This window comes from Hypanus sabinus, chromosome 1 (assembly GCF_030144855.1).
Source record: "Hypanus sabinus isolate sHypSab1 chromosome 1, sHypSab1.hap1, whole genome shotgun sequence".
NCBI lineage: Eukaryota > Metazoa > Chordata > Chondrichthyes > Myliobatiformes > Dasyatidae > Hypanus > Hypanus sabinus.
Window position 1 is genome coordinate 203,305,906 of NC_082706.1, and position 22,935 is coordinate 203,328,840.

General features: G+C 41.8%; 1 protein-coding gene across 1 annotated transcript in view; it reads left to right on the forward strand.

Moving 5' to 3' along the window:
* The window catches only part of LOC132402003 (transcriptional activator GLI3-like), a 760,747-nt gene that overhangs the window by 65,036 nt on the left and 672,776 nt on the right, over positions 1 to 22,935 (forward strand). Inside the window, exon 2 of the mRNA XM_059984438.1 lies at positions 14,529 to 14,691. Coding sequence (XP_059840421.1) covers positions 14,568 to 14,691 — 124 coding nt within the window. The 5' untranslated portion in view covers positions 14,529 to 14,567. The remainder of the gene's footprint in view (positions 1 to 14,528; positions 14,692 to 22,935) is intronic.

Sequence of the window (22,935 nt, forward strand, 5' to 3'; positions counted from 1 at the left end):
GAACATCTAACATTCCAAGATAATGATCTTTCATTAAATCAATAGTTGCTACCTGTCCTGCCAAATATTTATGGCATTTTTCTTTTGATTTTGTTCTTAATCAGACATTTAAGTGGCTAAGTTGATGTATATGATGCCAACAACATACAGTATTGTGCAAAAGTCTTAGGTACAACTTGGGTGCCTAAGACTTTTGCACAGTACTGTATTCGTCAACGTGGAGCGAAGAGCGAGTTTGTAAATCTGGTGGGAGGAAAGGATGATATGAATGGCAAGGGTGGATATTGCCGCATGAGAAGTGTGGGACAGGTGGCAGAGAAGGAGTGCCGGGGCAGGAAGTGATGTGGGTGTGGACACTTGATTCCAAACAATTGGTTTATTGATCATTATAGAGTGTTTCTCTGGTGCTTCCTGCTCCCTCCCCTCTCCCTTCCTCTTTTCCCAACCATGTCTCCTGTCTCCCTTCCCCCTTCCCACTCTCAGTCCACAATAGAGACCCAGATCAGAACCAGGTTTATCATCACTCACATATGTCATGAAATTTGTTATTTTTTGTAGCAGCAATACAGTGCAATACATAAAATTACGACAGGACTGTGCAGAAATCTTAGGCACCCTAGCTATATATATCCCAAGACTTTTGCACAATACTGTATTTTGGTAAGTTTCTGATCTGCTACCTTGTCTGCTACCTTATCTGCAGTTGTTAATGGTTGGATGTAATAATTTGAGATGAAAATGATAATTAGGCTCAGTTTTTCTGAGTTAAGGAGGAGGAAACTCATTTGCTCATATTGAACATCTGTGCTAAAGAATAAAGTCAGTATAACTTAAAACCAGGAGAGGAGCTGGCTTAGCTATGACACGTTCCATCGCTGGGCAAGGTGAATTCAGTCATGAAGCCTGGTGCTACATATAGGAATTCTTAGGAGTCTGTACCTTTCAAAGAAAAGAATTAAAAACAGGGTGAGAAGGTATTTATTTTGCAGAATCACTGGAAGCTTATTATATCTCACAAGCATTGCACATTGTGATGGGCAGCGTGGTAGCATAGCGGTTACCATAGTGCTTAACAGCACAAGTGGAAGATTGGGGTTCAATTCTCACCGCTGTCTGAAGGCAGTTGTATGTTTTCACTGTGACTGTATGCGTTTCTCCGGGTTCTCCGAAGATGTACGGGTTAGGGTTAGGATTAGGAAGTTGTAGGCATGCTATAATAGTGCTGGAAGTGTGCCAATGTTTGCAGCCTGCCCCCAGCGGTTCCCAGATACAAGCAATGCATATTATTGTATTGATGTACATTTGACAAAGGTAATCTTTAAAGATATTTAATCTTCATCTTTTGGGTAGCTTTACTCGGTTGAAAAACATTGAGACAAATACTATATTGAAGATCTGGAATCACCTGCCAAAACGTTTTAATTTTTCTCTCTTCTAAGACACAATTAAACTATCAACAGTATGTTCTTGTCTCTTTACATTGCTTATTACAACACAGGAGCTTATCCACAGGAGGCTTGGGTTCATGGCAGCTCCCAACAGATCAGACCCATTTGCCTCATTCCACTTCTTATTTTGCTTTAGCTGTGTAACTTTATTCATTCATTTAACTTATTTGTTGAGGTACAGCACAGAATCGGTCCAATGAGACCAATAATATTGGAATATTGTTTATGGACAGTTCAGAAATCCGATGGCATATGATAAGAAGCTCTTCTAAAATACTGAGTGTGGATAGTCAGGCTCCTGTACCTCCTCACTGATGGTAATAATGAGGTGAGGTGTGTCCTGGATGGTGACAGTCCTTCATGATGGATATCACTTTCTTAAAGATGTCCTCAATGATGTGGAGACTAATGCTCATGATGGAGCCCTCTGGAGCTTTTTCCAATCTTGTGCATTGGCTCTTCCATATCAGACGGTGATACAACCCGTTAGAACACTGATGCACCATCAATAACTCACACTGAGACATAAGGCGAGATATCGGCTTTTATTGACTGGAAGAAGGAACCGGGAGTGAGTGTCCATCATACTATGTCCTGGAGACTGAGGCCGAGCGTCAGGCCTCAGATCGCCTTTATACAGGGGCCTGTGGGAGGAGCCACAGGAGCAGTCAGCAGGGGGCCTGTCCAGACAGGCACATAGTTCACCACAAACACCCTCCATGGTACATCTGTAGAAACTAAGTCTCCTCAAACTCCCTCTGAATTACATCTGTGAGATAGACGCACTACCTGTGGCAGCTCTGCACCATCTAGTTTGCAAATGTAATGCCCTGGCTCATATCTTTACTGTTATGCTGTAGGTATTTCATTTAGCAGGTCTGTAAGAGCAGTCTGTTCTGCTTTCAGCCTGTTTGGGCTATTGTTGAAGATAAAGATAGTGCGGAATGTGTGCTATCCAATTAGCGGGAGGTTTTCTTGGTGAAGGACAATAAGTTTGGTCTTGGGCTTGTGTTCAGTGGGAGACGAATAGAGAAGACGCTAAGGAGAACTGGTCGTAGCGTGCGATCTGGTGGGAGACCCGTTTGTTCGAGACGGATTGCGAGCGATGTTTGGAAGGTGGTGTGGGCTTTCACGTTGACCGAGGGTCCAGCATGTGAGTGACAGAGAAGTTCAAGGTCAGTTCCAACTTGTGTACATTTGACTGTTTAATTAGAATGGTCCCTTTTCTGTTTGTTATTCTTCATTAATCCTTTAGTTAAATTAAGATTCATAAATATAATTCCTTTAATCGTATGCAGTGTACTGTCTTTTATTTTGTGGCACTGATGTGTAACAGGGTAGCAAATTACACAGCATCCACACAAACCGGGGTTTGGAGTGGGATGAGCCGTGTCAATCTCACGGGTTTGGTGGGACTTGAGAGTTCTTCCTTAGACTTACACAGCCAAGGAAACCAGGGTGCTTCACAAGTATACATTCTTCTGCAGTCTACTATCACTGCAGAACCTGTACGTGTCCAGCACAAAGAAGAGGGCAGGAGAAAATCATTGCAGACCCAATCCATGAAGCAAACTGCCTTTTCCGGAAGTTCCCTCCTGGAAACCACTATTAAAACAAAATCTACACACCATCTTAAAAGTTTCTTCCCCCAGACAGTTAGTCAGATCAGCATTTCTATTTTGACCCCCACCATCCCCATCACTGCACTGCAGTGTAAACACTTTAAACTATGTTTTATAATGCTGTTTACAATGTAAGGACCTGCAGAAATTTTATGCACATTTTATTCCATTATCTCTGCTTTAACTTCTGACTTCATTTTTATGTCGTCCTTTGTTACTAGTAATTGCTGAATGGAGCTGTTTATTTTTTGCATGTCTGGCCCTGTCCGACACAGCACAGCAAATTCCTAATAGATGTAAATGTACAAGGCAAATAAAGTTGATCCTTGATCTTATGAAGCAGCTTGAGGCATTATACCATGTTAAGTGTGCTTTATTGTGATGATAATGAAGATGGCTGGTTCTTTGCTTTCGAAGATCAGGAGGGAATCCATCACTGTAGGACTTTTCTTCCCCCCCCCCCCCCGGCACAGTGTAGGTTTTTAGTGAGGATCAGTGCACGCGGACTGATTCCACTCTTTGGGCCGGGGGACGTTCCACAACGGCACAGTGAACTGTGATGACTGTGGTAACCGCAAGGCTGAAGGTTGAGTATTGGAGTTTTCCTTCACTTAGACAGGCTACTTGGCAGGCTAATGAGCCCCATCCACCCAGGTTTGGAGTCAGAGTTGTCCTTCTCCTAGGCTGGCTGCCGACCAAGGCTGATGAGCCCAGCCTACCCACCCAGTTATACCGCTGGACGCTCGGTCACACCATGACATAGCAAACTCAGTAAGAACAGGGACGCCACATGAAGGCGTTGCTATGGACACAGTAGGGTAGGAGAGGCCATATGCGAGTGACCTGCAGTGGTCCTGCAGTGATCACTACAGCTGGAAAGGAGAGGTATGGAAGACACTTCACCTTCTCAAGTGAGCAGGACGTCCAACCCAGGACTCACCCATCCCCACTATTTTATTTGTATGATCATTTCAAAGTTTAAAGTTCAAACTAAATTTATTATCAAAGTACATATATGTCACCTTGGGATTCATTTTCTTGCAGGCATTTGCAGGAAAATAAAGAAATACAGTAGAATTCATGAAAAATTATAAATTAAATAAAGACTGACAAATAACCAATAGGCAAAAGAGGACAGATTGTTCAAATAATTTAAAAAAAAGAAAATGATACTGAGAACAAGAGTTGCAGAGTCCTTGTGTCTGTAGGTTGTGGAATCAGTTCAGAGCTGAGTTGCGTGGTTATCTACGCTGGTTCAGGAGCCTGATGGTTCTAAGACAAATAGCTATTCTTCGGAACCTGTTCCTGGCCTGAGACTCCTGAACCTCTTGCCAGATGGTAGCAGTGAGACGAGAGCATGGCCTAGATGGTGGGGATCTTTCATGGTGGATGCTGCTTTCCTGCCGCATTGCTCAATGCCGGCAAGGGCTCTTCCTGTGAAGGATGGGGCCTTATCCACCACTCTCTGCAGTCCATTCCAGACTCGTGAAGCAACCAGTCACTTGTACCATTTTGCTTTCCATTGACACCATCTCTATGCCAGCTGCAGCTGTTGCATTATCATCGGTTGGCTTCTTTGTCTCCAAAGCGAAAGGGTGTGGGTTCAACAAATGGTTTTGTGGTGAAGAAGAGCAGGAGAAACTCTGTTAAGAGTCCTGCCATTAACCTGTATTATTCCTTCATATTAGCCCTTCCAAAGTGAAGCACCTCACACTTTTCCAGAATTAACCAGTGCGGAGGAACAGAGGGATATTGGTGTCCATGTTTATAGATAGGTGGCCACGCAGTTTGATAGTGTTGTTAAGAAGGCATCTGGTGTATTAGTCAAGGGATTGAGTTCAAGAGCTACAAGGTAATGTTGCAACTCTATAAAACTCTGGTTAGACCACAGTTGGAGAATTGTGTTCAGTTCTGGTTGCCTCATTATAGGAAGGATGTGGAAGCATTGGAAAGGTTGCAGAGGAGATTTGCCTGGATTAGAAAACGTGCCTTATGAGGATATGCTGAATGAGCTAGGGGATTTCTCTTTGGAGTGAAAGAGGATGACAAGTGACTTGATGGAAGTGTACAAGATGATAAGAGTCATAGATCAAGTAGATAGCTAGGAGACTATTTCCCGAGGGGAATTGGAATACAAGGAGGCATAACTTCGGGGTGTATAGAGGGAAGTATAGGGAGGGTTGTCATAGGTTTCCTTACAGAGAGTGGTGGCTGCGTAGAACACCCTGCTAGAAATGGTGGTAGCGGCGGATACATTAGGGAGATTTAAGATAGACACATGGATGATAGAAAAATGGAGGACTATGTGGGATTGATCTTGGAGTGGGTTTCGGGGCTTTGATGTTTCTATCGTTCATTCTATGGGGTTTCTTGTTTTGTCGATGTCTGTGGAGAGTATGAATTTCAGGTTGTGAACCCTATACATTCTCTGATATTAAAATGAACTTTTAACCTTTGAACCTTTCTGTGTTGAGAGGTATATATGGTTTTCTGATTACTGTCTATTATTGAATCATTTGATATTTTTACAAAAAGATAAGATTTCAAACCTAGCTTATGTGATTTGTTCTGTGAAAATCCATCGTCCTACATTAGATCATGGCATCATAGAGCACTACAACACAGAAACATGCCCTTCAGCCCATTTACTCCATGCCAAACCATTATTCTGCCCAGTTCCATTTACGACCCACTCCAGGACCATAGTCCTCCATACCTCTCTCATCTAAGAACCCATCTGAACTTCTCTTAAATTTTGAAATTGACTCCACATCCACTACTTACACCAGCAGCTTGTTCCACACACTCATGACCCCTCAGGTTCTCCTTACAAATTTCACTTTTCACCCTCAACCCTTGACCTCTAGTTCTAATCTCACCCAAACTCAATGGAAAAAGCCTGCTTGCATTATATCTATACCCCTCATGATTTTGTATTCCCCTATCAAATCTCCCCTCATTCTCCTACACTCCAGGGAATGAAGTCCTAACCTATTCAACCTTTCTCTGTACCTCTGGTCCTGGACGTCCCTTCAGAACACAGATAAGGAGAAATTTCTTTAGCCAGAGATTAAATTTTCTATGCACTCTTTCAAACTTATTGTTAACTTTCCTATAGGTAGGTGACCAGAGCCATACACAGTAACGATTACAACAATGACCGCACGTTATTGACCTTGAAGTGGAAATTGTAAGGCGCTATATAAATGGATCTCTCTTTTGCTTGTATTTCAATTAGCTGATGATGGTTTGCCTGAGTTCAATTTTTGCTTGAATGAGGCTTTTATATGAATGTTTCAAAGCTTTGCCTTTCTTAATGATCACATTTGTGAAGATTATAGCTGGTTCCCAGAGCAGACAGGGTAAAAAAAATGTTAGTTAAGGCAATGCTGAAATCACAAAGGAATCCTTAATATAGAGATTAGGTAAATGGCAAAATGCAAGAAAGCTAATTGAAATCCTCTAATCTGTGACTTCAGTTGAAAGTGCTGCCTGATGCTATAAGATTGCTGCTGCTTCATGGCTTTAAGCAACTCATCTAGCTTATCTGGTATTTAAAAGATAGAGTGAACTTATTTTAACAGAATTTAACACAACTACAGTGTTTGTGTTAACTTCTAATAGGTTTTGCAGGGAAATATTTGCAAAATAGTGTTTAAAAAGCTGAACGTTCTCTTAAATAAGATTAGGTTATTTGCTGCTTGTACTCTCTCATTAGTATTCTATTTACTAAAAGTTCAGTCCTGAACAATCATTTCTGACTTGAAGAGCTTATCAAAGATTCATAGAGCAGAGAAACAGATCCATTGGCTCATCATTGTCTGTGCTGACCCATTAAGTATCCGTCTTTACTAATCGATGTTACTGCTCTTTGCCTGTAGCAATCTATGCCTTGGCAATTCATGTACTTGACCAGATACTTCACTGTGAGAGTCAGAATCAGGTTTATTATCACTAACGCACACAGTCCTGTTGAAGGGTCTATAGATGCTGCTTGACCTGCTGAGCTCATCCAGCATTTTGTATGTATTACTCTGGATTTCCAGCATCTGCAGAATGTCTTGTGTTTATGGTCACTGACAGACGTCATGAAATTTCTTTTTGTTTTGGTAGCAGTACAGTGCAATACATAAAATATACTATCAATTACAATAAGAAATATATAAAAAAATAAGTAGTGCGAAAGAGAGCAAAATAGTGATGAACTCTTCATGGTTCATATACTTTTTAGAAATCTGATGGTGGTGGGGAAGAAGCTATTCCTGGTACAATGTGTGTGTGTCTTCAGGCTCTTGTACCTCCTGCCTGATGGTAGTAACAAGAAGAGGGCAGGTCCTGGGTGGAGAAGGTCCTTCATAATGGATGCCACCCTCTTGTGGCATCACCTTTTAAAGATGCCCTCGATGGTGGGGAGGATGGCCATGGAGCTGGCTGAGTTTACAATCCTCAGCAGCTTTTCCCAACCTTGTGTGTCCTCCACTACTCTCTCAGTGAGTTCCAGATTCCACCTCCCTTTGGGTGGGAAAAAAATGTCTTCCTCAGATCCTTCCTACCTCTGATGATAAACTTAGGCATCTGATTTTAGCTAATTCTGTTGCAGGGAATAGTTTCTTCCAATCTACCAAATCATATATACTTCAAATTGTGTGTCTCCCGGCTTTCTCTGCTCCAAGTTAAATAATCCCACTTATTCAGTCTCTTCTTACAACTGAAATCTTCCATCACAGGCACCATCCAATAGTGGATACAACCGAGTCCATCACAGGCAAAGCCCTCCCCACCACTGAGCACATCTACAAGGAGTGCTGCCACAAGAAAGCAGCATCCATCATCCATCCACCATCCAGGCCGTACTCTCTTCTTGCTGTTGCCATCAGGGAGGAGGTAGAGGAACCTTAGGTCCCCCACTACTAGGCTCAGGAACTGTTATTATCCTATTGCTATCAAGCTCATGAACCTCTTGACCATGTCTGCATGCTTTTATACACTGAGTTGCTGGCACATGATTGGCTGATTAGATATTTGTATAAACGAGCAGGTGTACAGATGTGCCTAATAAAGTGGCCACTGAGTGTATATGAAACCATATGCTTCCTTGGCATTTGTTTTCTTGAAGGCATTTGCACAGAGTGTATGTCCATAGTCTTCTGCTGCCGTGGCCCATCCACTTCAAGCTTCAACAAGTGAGTTCAGAGAAGCTCTTCTGCACACCACTGTTGTAACACATTGCTAGTTAAATTACTGTTGTCTTCCTGTCAGCTTGATCCAGCCCGGCCATTTTCCTCTGACCTCTTTCATTGACAGGGCGTTTTCACCCATAGAACTGCAGCTTAGTAGATGATTGTTGTTTTTCACACCATTCTCAGTAAACTCCAGAGACTTGTGCATGAAAATCCCAGGAGATCAGCAGTTTCTAAAATACTCAAACCACCCCTTCTAACACCAACAATCATTCCATGGTCAAAGTCACTTAGATCACTTTTCTTCCCCATTCTGATGTCTGGTCTGAACAACTGAACCTCTTGACCATGTCTGCATTCTTTTACGCATTGAGTTGCTGCCATATTGAGTTGCTAATTAAATATTTGCATTAACGAGCAGGTATACAGATGTACCCAATAACGTTGCTACTGAGTATATACATCACCATGTTCTATGTTGAGATTCATTTCAGTTCAGGCATTTACAGGAAAATAACACAATAGAATTTATGAAAAACTATAAATAACGAAGACTGACAAATAACCAATGTGCAAAAGAAGTCAAATTGTGCAAATGATTTAAAAATTAACGAAATAGTTGAAAGTGAGTCGATAAGTTGTGGAGTTAGTTCCATTATATCCAAGGTAAGCTACAGTGGAACTGTATGTAAAGGACTTAACTTTGTTGAATATATTGATTGACAAATTGGAGATTTTGTTCTATAGAAATCATATACACTCAGTGACCACTTTATTAGGTACACCTGTACATCTCATTAATGTAAATATCTAATCAGCCAATCGTGGTAGCGCACAATGCATAGAAGCACTCAGACATGGTCAAGAGGCTCACTTGTTGATCAGACCAAACATCAGAATGACGCAGAAATGTGACCTAAGTGACTTTGACCGTGAAGTGATTGTTGGTGCCCGACAGGGAGGTTTGAGTATCTCAGAAACAGCTGATCTACTGGGCTTTTCACGGACAACAGTCTCTCCAGCAGAGTTCCCCACCTCTTTTTATGCTATTAACTGAGGGGTCTGTGGACCCCAGGCTGGGAGCTCACTGAGAATGGTGTGAAAAACACAAAACATCCAGAGAGCGGCAGTTCTGTGAGCAAAAGTGCCTTGTTAATGAGAGAGGTCAGAGGAGAATGGCCAGACTCGTTCAGACCATGAACATACAGGAAGTAACTAATAAAGTGGCCAGCCAGTGTATATTTAAATTTATCTATTGCACAGTATTGTCCAATCCCGAATTCCCTTGATTATTTTCTCAGTGCTTCCATAAGACTGATAAACAGACCGTTCTACTTTTGCACTGTGGTTCTTTGCCTCGTGCTTTATACCATCTAAGTTTTATTTTATCCCCAAAGACTTCATCGAAAGGAGCAGATCAAAGCTGCAGATCCAAATACTTAGGATTATTTCTTAAAAATTAAACATGTTAGGTTTGCTTGCACTGTGATCAGAGTGCTTCTTACGCTGATAAGAATCAGTATGAACTTTCTTGCAGCTGATGTAATGATGATGAATGCTGTGACATAGCTATTTTGGACAGCTCTTCCCAGAGGAGGCAGAGCACTTGCTAATGAAATGAACAAAAGTAATGCTACGTGAGGGGAGATAAGAATGGGCATGGAGAAAGAGAGGTAAGAATCAAGTCAGAGCAGGAAAGGAAAAAAAAATTCAGTCGGAATAAAAAAATATGAAAAAATGAGATCTGAAGAGATCCAAGAAAAAATGAAAACTTTATAGCAGTTTTTCGATTTAGGTGTGGAAAAACAGAAGGGAAAGAGAACGTTGGACAATGGAATAGGGCAGGACAGACATCATAGGCAGTATGAGTAGACTTACTCTGATTTTTCCTTTTTAAGAGGACAGCAAGGTAGTGTAGCGGTTAGCATAATGCTTTTACAGTGTCAGTGACAGGTTCAATTCCCACCGCTGTCTGTAAGGAGTTTGTATGCTCCTCAGGTGCTCCAAATTCCTCCCACATTCCAAAGACATACGGGTTAGTTGCGGGCATACTATGTTGGCACTGGAAGCATGGTGACACTTGCCCAGCTCATCCTCACACCTTAAGGTTATAAAACATAGGGGCAGGCTTAGGCCATTTGCCCCATCAGATCTTCTCCACCATTCGATCATGGCTGATTTGTTTTCCCATTCAGTCCGTTCTCTTGCCTTCTCCCTGTAAACTTTGATGCTTTGGAGTTGTGAGGAATGTTGGCAACACGGCGACATAATGGTTAGAGTAACACTTTGCAGGGCAATTGATCATGGATTCAAAGTTCAAAGTACACTTATTATCAAAGCGTGTACACAGTTTAGAACCTTGAGATTCGTCTTCTTGCAGACAGCCACAAAACAAAGAAACATCGTAGAGAAAAAAATTCGAAAAAGACTGACAAACAACCAAATTGCGAGAAGAACAAATCATGTAAACAGTAAAATAATAAACAAATAATATACAGAACTTTGAACTGCAGAGTCCCCGCAAGTGAGTCCTCAGAGCCAGTTCAGCACAAAGGTGACTGCCGATGGCTGCAATTAATCTGGATCACTGCTTGCGTTGGCGAAAGATTGGTTCATTTTTCACTCTTGGGCCTGGGCCCTGCCATTTCAATGCAGTCTGAAGTTTCAATCTGGTTCGATCAGGGTTCAATTCCCTCCGCTGTTTGCAAGGAGTTTGTTTGTTCTCCTTTGATCGCATGGGTTTATTCTGGGTGCTCTGGTTTCCTCCCAAATTCTAAAGTATTACAGGTTAGTAGGTCGATTGGGCACGTGGGTGTAATTGGGCAGCACAGGCGCCTTGGGTTGAAAGGTCCTGTTACCATACTGTATCTCTAAATAATCTATATAATAAAATAGATCTTCATTAACCAATCCTGAAATTGTATGATGTAGAAGGAGGCAACTTCTCATGTCTGTGTCATTAAAAAAAGAACCATCCATCTAATTGCATCTCCTAGCACTTGATCTATTGTTGTGTAGGTTGTAACTCCTCAGATATGCATTCAGGCATTTTAAATGCTTCTGTCTCTATCAACATTTTAGCCAATAATTTCCAGATATCTACCTATATTGCTGAGTAAAAGTATTTTCCCCTCATCTTTTCTGTAATCATTCTACCAATTGCTTACAATTTATGCCCTTTCAACCCAGGCAACCACGTCTTTCCTGTGTATTCATGCCTGTCAAAGTATGAATACGTTAACATATGCTACCCTGAGATTCATTTTCTTGCAGGCATTCACAACGGAACAAAGAAATACAGTAGAACCAATAAAAAACTACACACAAAGAGGGACAAGCAACCAATGTGCAAATACATAAAAAATAATAATATTAATAAATAAGTAATAAGCAATATTGAGAACATAAGTTGTTGTGTCCTTGAAGGTAGGTTGTGGAATCATTCTAGTATTAATGTGAGCGAAGATATCCACCCTGGTTCAGGAGCCTGATTTTTAAGAGTACACTATTGACTGTTCCTGAACTTGGTAGTGTGATTCCCGAGGCTCCTGTAACTTCTCCCTGATGGCGGCAGAGAGAAGAGAGCATGGCCTGGGTGGTGAGGGCCCTTGATGATAGATACTGCTTTCCTGTGACAGAATTCTTTGAAGATGTGCTCAGTAGTGGGTAGGGCTTTTCCTGTGATGGACTGCGCTATATCTACTACTTTTTGTAATCTTTTCTGTTCATGGGCGTTGGTAATTTGATACAGCTTAATTAAGTATATGCTATTCAGGTAAACAAAAACATTAGAAATGCAATCTTTCCTCCAAGCTAATATTTTCCTGAATGTACCACAGTGTTGTTTATTGAATGGGGGGGGGGGGTGAGAGGGAGAGAGAGAGAGAGAACATATTCGGTCCATTGAGTATATACTAGCCCTCTAAGCAATCCTATCAGTCCTATTTATCACTTATTTCTCTGCAACCTTTTGACAAACCCCAATCCTCCTAACAATTGTCTGATTAGAAATCGGAGCTGCAACTAGACTTGGGGAGAAATTAGAGGTATAAAATGACTTGGGAATCCTCGTCCAAGATTCCCTGAAGGTTAACTTGCAGGGTGAGTTAGTTCATAAGGAAGGCAAATGCAATGTTACCATTCATTTTGGGAGGATTGGAACATTAAAACAAGGATGTAATGCTGAGACTTTAAAGGGTCGTTCAGACCAAATTTGGAGTATCGTGAGTGGTTTTGAGTCCCAATGGACAAGGTCCAGAGGAGATTTATGCAAATGACCCTGGGACTGAAAGGGTTAATAGATGAGAGTATTTGATGACTCTGAGTCTGAAACCTGCTGAATATTGAAAGGCCTGAATGAAGTGACTGTGGAGAGTATGTTTCCTGTAGTGGAGGAGCCTCAAACCAGAGAGCACAGCCACAGAGTAGAAGGACATCCATTTGCAACAGAGATGAGGAGGAATTTTTTTTAGCCAAAGGGTGGCGAATCTGTGGAATTCATTGCCACAGATGGCTGTGGAGACCAAGTCACTGGGTATATTTAAAGTCAAAATTGATAGGTCTTTGATTAGTCATGCCATGAAAAGTTTGGATTGAGAGGTGCAATCAGCCACGGTCAAGTGGCAGAGCAAACTCAATGGGCTGAATGGCCTAATTCTGTTCCCATGTCTAATGGTACTTTTGGCACAGTTTACAGTGAGCAATTCCCCAAACAACAGGCTCACTTAGGGATATTGTGCACTGATAGTGTATTCTTTCAGCTTGTCCATCTCTCTCCTCAAAACCTCTTCATTGACTATATTGTTTATTGCAAATGCAGAGTTCTGTATTGCTCCCTAAGTTACCTTTGGTGATTTTTTTTTCTGAGCATGTTCAATGTTTTTGAGTTAAGTCAGGTCTTGATTTCAACCAGTTTCTGCAAACTTGCGAAGCATCAGTTTTGCTTTGATTCTCAGGTATTTTTAAGGTTACTGGTTTCTGGCAGAAATTAGTAACTTTTGTAAGCAGAAAGACACACCTTTGGGATGATCGGTATTAAGTGGATTTTGTTTAAGAATATCTGGGATTCTAGCTTTCATTAGTTACTTACTTAAGCCTATCACCCCTATGGGGCTTAGGCCACCGACAGCAGCTCCCAAGAGTCCTGCATCCTGGGCCAGTCTTCCACGTTGACCCCATCTTCCTCTCCCACGAATGAGGTCTTCGGAGCTTCTGCTGGTGTTTCTATCACTCTGAGTTTTTATGGGATGGGGTTGCTCTCCCCTCCTCCTCTCGCAGCCGGGCTTGCGACGGTTCATGGCAGAGTTTTACAAGCAACGTGGATTTCTTGACTGTCTCTAGAGTGTGAATTGCTAGAGGGCATTTTACTTTCTGCTTTTTACCTGTGAATGTGGATGGTGGTGATAAATTTAAATTGTGTTTTGTCTTAACAATATCTGATAGAAACCTTTATTTGTATAGTCTGTTTATTTATTTAATTATTGAGATACAGTAAGCCCTTTAGCCACGCTGCCAGGCAACCCTCAATTTAACCCTAGCCTAACCACGGGACAAGTTACAATGACCAATCAGCTGTCTTTGATATGTCTTTGGACTGTGGGAGGAACCTGGAGCACACAGAGGAAACTCATGCAGTCACAGGGAGAACGTACAATCTCCTCTCAAGCAGCAATAGGAATTGAACCTGGGTTGTTGTTACTGTAAGGTGTTGTGCTAACCACTATGCTATCTAGCCGCCCATGATTTAGACACATGAAATTCAGCAGTTGCTGGAAACCTTGAGTGTTTCAGTTCTAGACCCATGATCAGGACTGAAAAGGAAGGAGGCAGAAGCCAGAAAAAACACTGTCTGCCTCCATAGATCCTGTCTAACCTGCAGTTCCTCCAGCATCTTGTGTGTGTTGGTTCTCAGGCTACGCTCGCTGGTAATGTAAAGCATTGAACCTGGGCCGATGGTACCGCAAAGCGTGGTGCTAACCACTTTGCTGCCCTTTCTGCAAATTGTTTTAAACTGGAGGAGATGGGGCAGAGTTCCAGGAAAGTTATGGCTGAGTTATTATTGCATCTGTGATGAATGATTTTTGAAAAAAAAATCTTCCCAACGTTCTTGAATAATGGAGTAAGTTGTAAGACCTAATATGCTTAACATTTTTGGGGGTTGTAACATATGACCTGCCGACTTGTTTCATGTAAAGATGTCGACTTTAATTTAAAACAATGTTCCTTAAAGGAGCCAAGTCATGAAGTGATTTTTTTTTCTCTCTCTCCTTTCCTTGCAGTTGTGCTGGTATTAAGAGCTGGGGGAATGAATAACCAGTATGGATACCCAGTCACACAGCGCTCCTGGAGTTGAAAAGAAAAAAGTAGAGAATTCCATTGTAAAGGGATCTCCTCGCACAGATGTCAGTGAGAAAGCCATAGCCTCCAGTACCACTTCCAATGGTAAGTGGTGTATCGCACAGGGATTTGCTAACTGTGAGAGCAGCAGCTTTTTTTAAACGTTCACTGCATTCCTTGTGAATGGATCATCCGCACCTGGATTTTTGTTTGTTTTGAGAAAGCGGCGGTGGGTGGAGGACGAAGAATTTGGAATTAAAGTAATCTCTTTCATAAGCCAGCCATTGAGCAATTTTCCTTTCGCACTACTGGGTTCTGTTGCAGTCAGTTTTTCTCTCTAATTGGCGAGATTTAATGTGTTATTTTCCCTCCCTCTGGGCAGCTGACTAATCACTTGCGACCAGCTATGGTCAAATGCGCGTTTGTGTAAAATGAGCTTTCTTTTCCTTTAAAAAGTGTGTTGTTTTGTGATGCCTGTCATTAGTAAAACCATAGGGTATGTTTGGGGTTAATATTCACTACTTACGGGATAGAACAAGCACAGATCACATAGAGGTTAGAATGACGTTATTACAGCTTGGAGTGTTCTGGAGTTTGGAAACCAATTCCAGCACCATTTTTAAGGAGTTTGAATGTTTTCTCCGTGTCCAAATGGGTTTCCCCAGGTTCTCTGGTTTCCTCCCACAGTACAAAGGCCATAAGACCAGAAGGCATAGGAGCAGAATCTGGCCATTTGGCCCATCAAGTTTGCTCCACCATTTCATCATAGCTTATCTACTTTTCCTCTCAGCCCCATTCTGCTGCCTTCTCCCTGTATCCCTTCACGCCCTGACTAATCAATAATCTATCAACCTCTGACTTAAATATACCCAGTGACTTGGCCTCCACAGCCGTCTGTGGCCACATGTTCCACAGATTCATCACTCTCTGGCTAAAGAAACTCCTCCTCATCTCCATTCTAAATGGACGGCCCTCTATTCAAAGTCCGCATCCTTAGACTCTCCCACTATAGGAAACATCTTCTCCATATCTTCTGTATTGAGGCCTTTCAACATCAGGTGGGTTTCTCATACTGGTCAGTAGGTTGATTGGCCATTGTAAATTGTCCTGTGATTAGGCCAGCGTTAAGTAGGTGAGTTGCTGGTCCGTGTTAGGGGACTGATCTGTGCTGTATCTCTAAATAAAATTAAAATATAATCAACAATTGAAGCAAAGGATCTTCAGAATCAGATTTACCATCACCGACATATGTCATCAAATTCGTCGTGTTGCTACAGCAGCACAGTGCGGTGCATACAAAACGGTAAAAGCCACAATAGGAAACATGTACATCAGAATCGGATTTAATATCATCCGCATATGTCGTGAAATTTGTTATATTTGCATATGTTTATATAAGTGGTGCAAAAGAGAGCAGAGTAGTGTGGTTACTGGACAGTGTAGCTTGTCGAACCAGAAGGGCCTGTTCTACACCATAAACAAACAAAAGTAAAATAGTGCGGATGGCCAGTGTTAAATGGCTGAAATTAGGGTTTAATGATTGTCCCCTATGCTTTGCAGATTGCTGCAGTCTGCTAATTAAATATTAGCTTCAGATCAAAGAACAAAACAGAAACAAAGCATTCTGTGCGCCAGGGTTCTGAACCTTTGTTATGCCATGGACCCCTACCATTACCCGGCGGTTCCGCGGTATCCGGGTGGGGAAGCCTTGCTGAGCACACAGCTGGAGACTAGCTCACATACATCGGGAAGCTTGGCGAAGAGGGACAATGTGGAGAGCTGAGGCACCCTGCGGTTCTCTTCTTCTTGGCAGGAGTTTTAGGAGATTTGCTAGGACTACTCAGTACCACGAGGAGATCTTGCAGGGTGGTAAGAGGTAATTGTTTCCATTAATAATAGAGCTGGTAATCAGAAGTTGCAGATTTAGAACGTAGAATGTAGAAATCTTCAGCACATTACAGGCCCTTCGGCCCACAATGTTATACTGACCATGTAACCTACTCTAGAACTTGTCTAGAATTATCCTACTGCATAGACCTCTATTTTCTAAGCTCTAGACCAAATTTAAAACAATTTTAGACAATAAGATATAGGAGCAGAATTAGGCTTTGTGGCCCATTGAATCTACTCCACTATTCTATCATGGCTGATTTATTATCCTTCTCAACCCCATTCTGCAGCCTTCTCCCCGTAACCTTTGACATTCTCACAAATCAAGAACCTATCAGCCTTTGCTTTGAATATATCCAGTGACATGGCCTCAACAGCCATTCATGGCAGTGAATTCCACAGATTTGTTAACCTCTAGCTAAAGAGATTCCTCATCTCTAAATGGACATCCTTTTATTCTGAGGCTGTGCCCTCTGGTCGGAAACTCCCCCACTATAAGAGACATTTTCTCCATATCCACTCTATCTGAGCCTTATCAATGGGTTTCAGTGAGACACCCCCCCCACCCTCATTCTTCTAAACTCCAGTGAGTACGGGCCCAGAGCCATCAAACGCTCCTCATACGTTAATCCTTTCATTCCCAGGATAATTCTCACGAACATCCTCTGAACATGAGAATTTACTGAAGGCCCAAAGGCTAAACAATATGCATAGCCTGGGAGATCAGGAAACTGTTTCCATTGCAACTTTTACAAGGAAATCGGATAACTGCCTGCCCATAGGGAAGGGATAGAGAAGGGATAAAGTTTTTTCAAAGAGAATGGCCTGTGATGTAAGATTCTGTGTAAGTATCTGCCGTTTGCCAGCTTGTTGTGCTGACTTCTTGCCTGGTCTCTGATATATTGAGCTCTTACTTGTGACCAAATGAAATGTGTGCAAGTATATCTGCGTGCCTGCTACTGTTCGTGTGCAGAAGCAGAACTCTGAAACCTAAGTGAGATGTTGAAAAGCAGTGAATCAGAGCAATGGATTTGCAAAAGTTTGTGAAATACTGCAGGGCAAAAGTTTTTGGGTCCTGTGACACAACAGAACTGCCAGGGATTCAGTTGTTACACCTAATCGTCCTGTTTCAGAGGCACACGGGCATTCCTAGATTTCCTTCCAAAGCAGAGTTTGAAGCGTGCCGAAGGGAAATGAAGTTGTTAACACTTTCACCCGGCATCGCTCTCCACAGCCACTCATTATCTCTCTCTCCTCCCCCCCCACCCCAAACAGTGTGCAGAATCCTAATTCACCCTGTCTCCTTCCTTCCTTTATTCTGCGGAGTATGGACAGAGGGAACAAAAAAAATCGTTGTGGGGTGGCACTAATATAAAAAACACAGTGGGGCTCTTGCTAGAAGCACTTCCTGTTGCAGTCATAGCTTGTAGCGAGCAGGCAGGGCAGCTCTGAAAGGAGTGTTAAAACTTTTTACCCATTTATGGGCCTCATGTTCAGAATGAAGTAATATGTGAGTCACATTGTACGGGTCAGAGTTGAAGAAAGGCAGCGAACAACATGGAGAGCTTTGCATTTAATATCCTGAAGGGCAGGAGAAGGGGGTGCATACATTATGATACGAGGCGGTCAGGAATGCCATGAAACCCAATCCACGGTGTCTGATAAGGATCTCTAACTCCTCTGGGACAGGCTAGATTTTAGCCCTATTAAGGCAACCTTACTTGCAACTGTTCTCCACACCATCCCCCAACCTTGTTCATCCCCCCTCCCCTCCCCCCAATCCACCCACCTAACAAAGTGAAAAGGAAACATTCCAGAATCCGCTTTTCTTTTTTTTAAAATTGCTTTTATCTGTGGGGAGTACAAAACATTTTGAGATAGAAACAAGCACGGCTTAAAATTTTCTTTTACTTCATAGTACTTAAAGTTTCACCACATTGCTTTTCGTCCTAGAGAGGAAAAAAACATACATTTTGTATGGTGTAATAAAGTTTTGATTAATTTTCGTTTTGGAAAGTCAGCGGCAGGTTTTGTTTTGAAAGGTTTTGGAATTTGGCAGCTTTAAATATTTATTATTCAAACTCATTGTACGCGATTCAGAGAGTTGATGTTGCAAAGTGGTGAAGGCTAGGGATTTCCCATTAACTTTCTTTTCATTTGACTGTGCTAATGCATGCTGTTTTTTTTAGTTAAAATTGAGTACTATCCCAATTATTAAGTCTTAGGAGACCAATCCTGTATCTTTCTATAAATGGCAGCGTCATCTCAAGTTCTTTCATCTCTTTTCCACCTCTTCTAGTTTGACAGTTGAAAAGGTCCGACTGTGCCACACAATAGTTTGATTGGTTTCTCTGGGGGATGCTGTTCTTTGCTTCATCATGCACCAGGCAGGTGGACCAGAAAGTCTTCTGATTCTTTTGTTGCTTTGCAAAGTCCCGGGGTCTTTGAGAGAATAAATCCACCGTCATGGGATAATTTGCTAAAGAGGACCAGAGGAGATGAGAAAAAAGCCTCGCCACTTGGGTGCGGAATTAATGGAACCACTGATGTTCCAGTCTTTGCAAACTGAAAGTCTTCAGGAATGTAATGGGAGGAGATAGCACATATTAAGATTCGAGATTCAAGATTAATGTTTTACTTTAAAAGAAATATGTTATTCATTTTGGGTTTAAGAAACTTAAATAGAAGTAAAATTTGCAAAATGATGCAAAGCAGAGCACCTTTATCCCCTGTGAAATTTTCAGCTGCTTAACATTTCTTTAGTTGGGATAAGTGCTCTGAGGAAAAAGTTTGTGCAGAAAAAAGATCAAGACTCACATATGCTCCCTAAGCTTTTAGATTACCCACTAACAGAAAATAGTCGGAATTCCATATGACAGAAGTAAGCTTAAGTTAACACAGGATAAAAAGTAAATTACAGATAGGATGTCCTCAGCCATCTTTGTGACTGCAGATAAGGTTTCATTTCAGAATGGACAGGCGACTTTTCCACTTACAGACCCATTCTGCTGCACCTGTGATAACAACTCCGGATTCTAATTGAAATTGGTTTGAAAATGGATTTTTAGTTTTCTGTGTCTGTGGAAATATTGAATGGAGTCGGGCTGCCAGTGAGGTTCCCAGACAGTAGAAATGTGGCAGGGAAACTGGAGTCATCTTTCAAGCCGGTATCAATGATATGACAGTTTTGTGATCTGTCATATTAATGAAATCATTGATCACTTGATGGAGAGGGTAATAAACGGTTTTCTGAGAATATTGTTCCGCGGGCTTGATCAAAGTCTGTGGAGATGAAAAAGTACGAAGCTGAAAATTGTTGAGCTACCTACATTAATAGGTGGATGGAAGCTTTTGTTGTATGTGTTTTCAAACAACATATATCTATTGATTTTTGAATTTGGCTTCAAATATACTGCTGAGGGCACATTAATCAAATCGTGGATGTTAACCTGGGCATTTTAACTTCTGAGCATTTAAGGAGTGTCGGTTCATATTTCTTTCTGTGGCTGTGTCATCTTTCTTCAATGTATGATGGAATAAGAATTCCTCGATTTTTCTCTCATTTATTTTTCTATGGCTGTGTCCTTATTCACTGATTCTGAAACCTTTTGTTGCCAAGCTCTCTGCTCTTTTTTTCCTGGGTGCACAAGTGTTATTGTGGCTGGGAGTTTCCTGAAACTGTTATCACTGAGCAACAAGCCTCACACTTGATTTTAATTACCGGTCTTCTAACTTTAAATATTTGCTGAGGTGAATCTAATTTGCACTTATGAGATGGACCGAAGGGCCTGGATCTGTGTTGTAGTGCTCTTTGATGTTATGACAATTTTTATGTGCTACACTTACGAGTGTAGCGATCACTCAACTCGGTAAGATGTTCCCCAAAAGGGTTATCCGTTGGTGGGTCCTCAGGCAGTTGAGTCTGATCCGGGATCCACATAGCCAGGATATTAGGGTGGGTTCTCTTAATGGAGGATGCCTGTGTGTGACTTACTTTAACGTGGGGAGGCTGATGCACGTGCAGCCACCACGTGGTCCTGACAGATCAAGCGTACTCTCCAGGGGCATGGAATGCGAGACAACTGGGAGCCCTTCATTGCTGCAGCCTTCCTCCACCTTCACTGCTGTTCTGATGTGCCAGCTCTACCATTGAAATCTTGGTTGAATCACTTTTTGTCTGGAACAGCCCCTTGACCTTACCGCCATGGGTGACCCTATCATGAGTTAGCCTCCAGACAGCATCACTCTTGGGATCTCAGGAAGTCACAAGCCTCTCCACCACGACAAGAGAAGCATGTGCTTCTGAAACCATTTAGAACTCATTCATATGGCAAATGCACAAGGACTTTGACCTCAGAATTCTGATCGCATATCACTGAGGGACAGATTGATATCAGATTAGTTATTGGATTGTCCGATGGCATTTGTATCAGAATTAAGTTTAATATCACTGGCATATGTCATGAAATTTGTTAACTTTGCTGCAGCAGTAAAATGCAGTACATGATATATGGAGAAAAAAGAAAACTGTGTATATAGGCGCGCGCGCGCACACACACACACACACACACAGACACACACACACACACACACACACACACACACACACACACACACACACACACACACACACACACACACACACACACACACACACACACACACAAGAACCCAAGATGGAGCTGACTAATTTTACAATTCTCTGCAGCTTACTTCAATCCTGTGCAGAAGCCCCCACCACCCCCATACCAGACAGTGATAGAGCCAGTTAGAATGCTCTCCATAACGCATCTGTAGAAATCTGAGAGTGTTTTTGGTAACGTGCCAAATCTCCTCAAACTACTAATGAAATATAACTGCTGTCTTGCCTTCTTTATAGCTGAATCAATATGTTGGGTCCAAGTTAGGTCCCCAAACATATCGACACCCAGGAAATTGCAATTGCTCACTCTTTCCACTTCCGATCCCTCTATGAGGACTGGAGTGTGTTCCCTCGTCTTAGCCTTTCTGGAGTCTACAATCAGTTCTTTGGTCTTACTGATGTTAAGGTGCAAGATTGTTGCTGCGACACCACTCAACTAGCTGGTGTATCTCTCTCCTGTACACCCTCTCGTCATCATCTGAGAATCTGCCAACAGTGGTTGTATCATCAACAAGTTTAATAACTAGGAAAACCTTTGCTTAGAATAATTTTGCAAGGCCTAGATGGAGTGGATGCGAAGAAGACATTTCCTATATATATAACGCCATTCGGCTCTACAATTCAACCACCAGGGGCAAGACATGTTAAGTGCCGGGGTTAGGACTGAGCTTAAGTTACCACTCAATGCACTTTAGTAAACTATTTAAGAACTTTTTAATAGCTATTTATTAATGCTTTTTGGGAGGGTGATTTTAGATGCATATCATATTTATACTGAGTTAAATACTGTATGTAATTAGTTTTACTATAATAAGTGTATGGGACACTGGAAAAATGTTGAATTTCCCCTTGGGGATGAATAAAATATCTATCTATCTATCTAGAGGTCTAGAACCAGAGGGCACAAATTCAGGAAGAGGGGCATCCATTCAGAACAAAGATTAGGAAGAATTTCTTCAGCCAAAATGTGGTGAATCTGTGGAATTCATTGTAACAGATGGCTGTGGAGGCCATGTCATTGGATATATTTAAAGCGGTGGTTGATAGGTTCTGATTAGTCAGGGCACCAAATGTTATGGGGAGAAGGCAGGAGAATGGGGTTGAGAGGGATAATAAATCAGCCATGATGAAATGGTGCAGTATACTTGATGGGCTGAATAGCCTAATTCTGCACCTATGTCTTATGGTTTATGGTCAAAGTTTCTTTGGAAGTAAAGAATGAAGCTTAAAACGTTGATTATTATTGTTTTATTAAGTGTTGCAAGAATAAAGAAGATGAGGAGAGAGGTATGGAGAGAGACAGAGGACAGAGCAGACAAAGGGTAGAGTAGGCAGGGACAGAGCCTAAGGAAAGAGAGTGAACAAAGGTGGTCTGGTCTATCACACCACTGAGTCCATTGAACTTCCAACAGATAATTATTAACCAATAAAAAAAGCCATATTCAAGTAATGTGACTCCCGCCACTGAAACCAGAAAGTTTGCAGAAAATTACAGAGGCATCTGTAACCACTAGATAACTCCCTGAACAATCACATGTACAGAGGTAATTGTATAAAATATAAACAAAAACAGTCATAAGAAAGTTAAACTATAAGGAAAAGAACAATTTTACAGCCCATCCATCAGTACATAGTTGGGAGGGGGGGGCATGGCATCTCTGATATTAAAGGATTAAATCAGCAAGCCTGTATTACTAAGATGTAGTACAAGGCTGACAGGCTGGAAAGACAGCCTAGAATCTGATCCTAACCTGTGGCAGTTTATTTCACATAGCCCTCTTTGAGGGCGGCATGGTAGCATTGCTGTTAGTGTGATA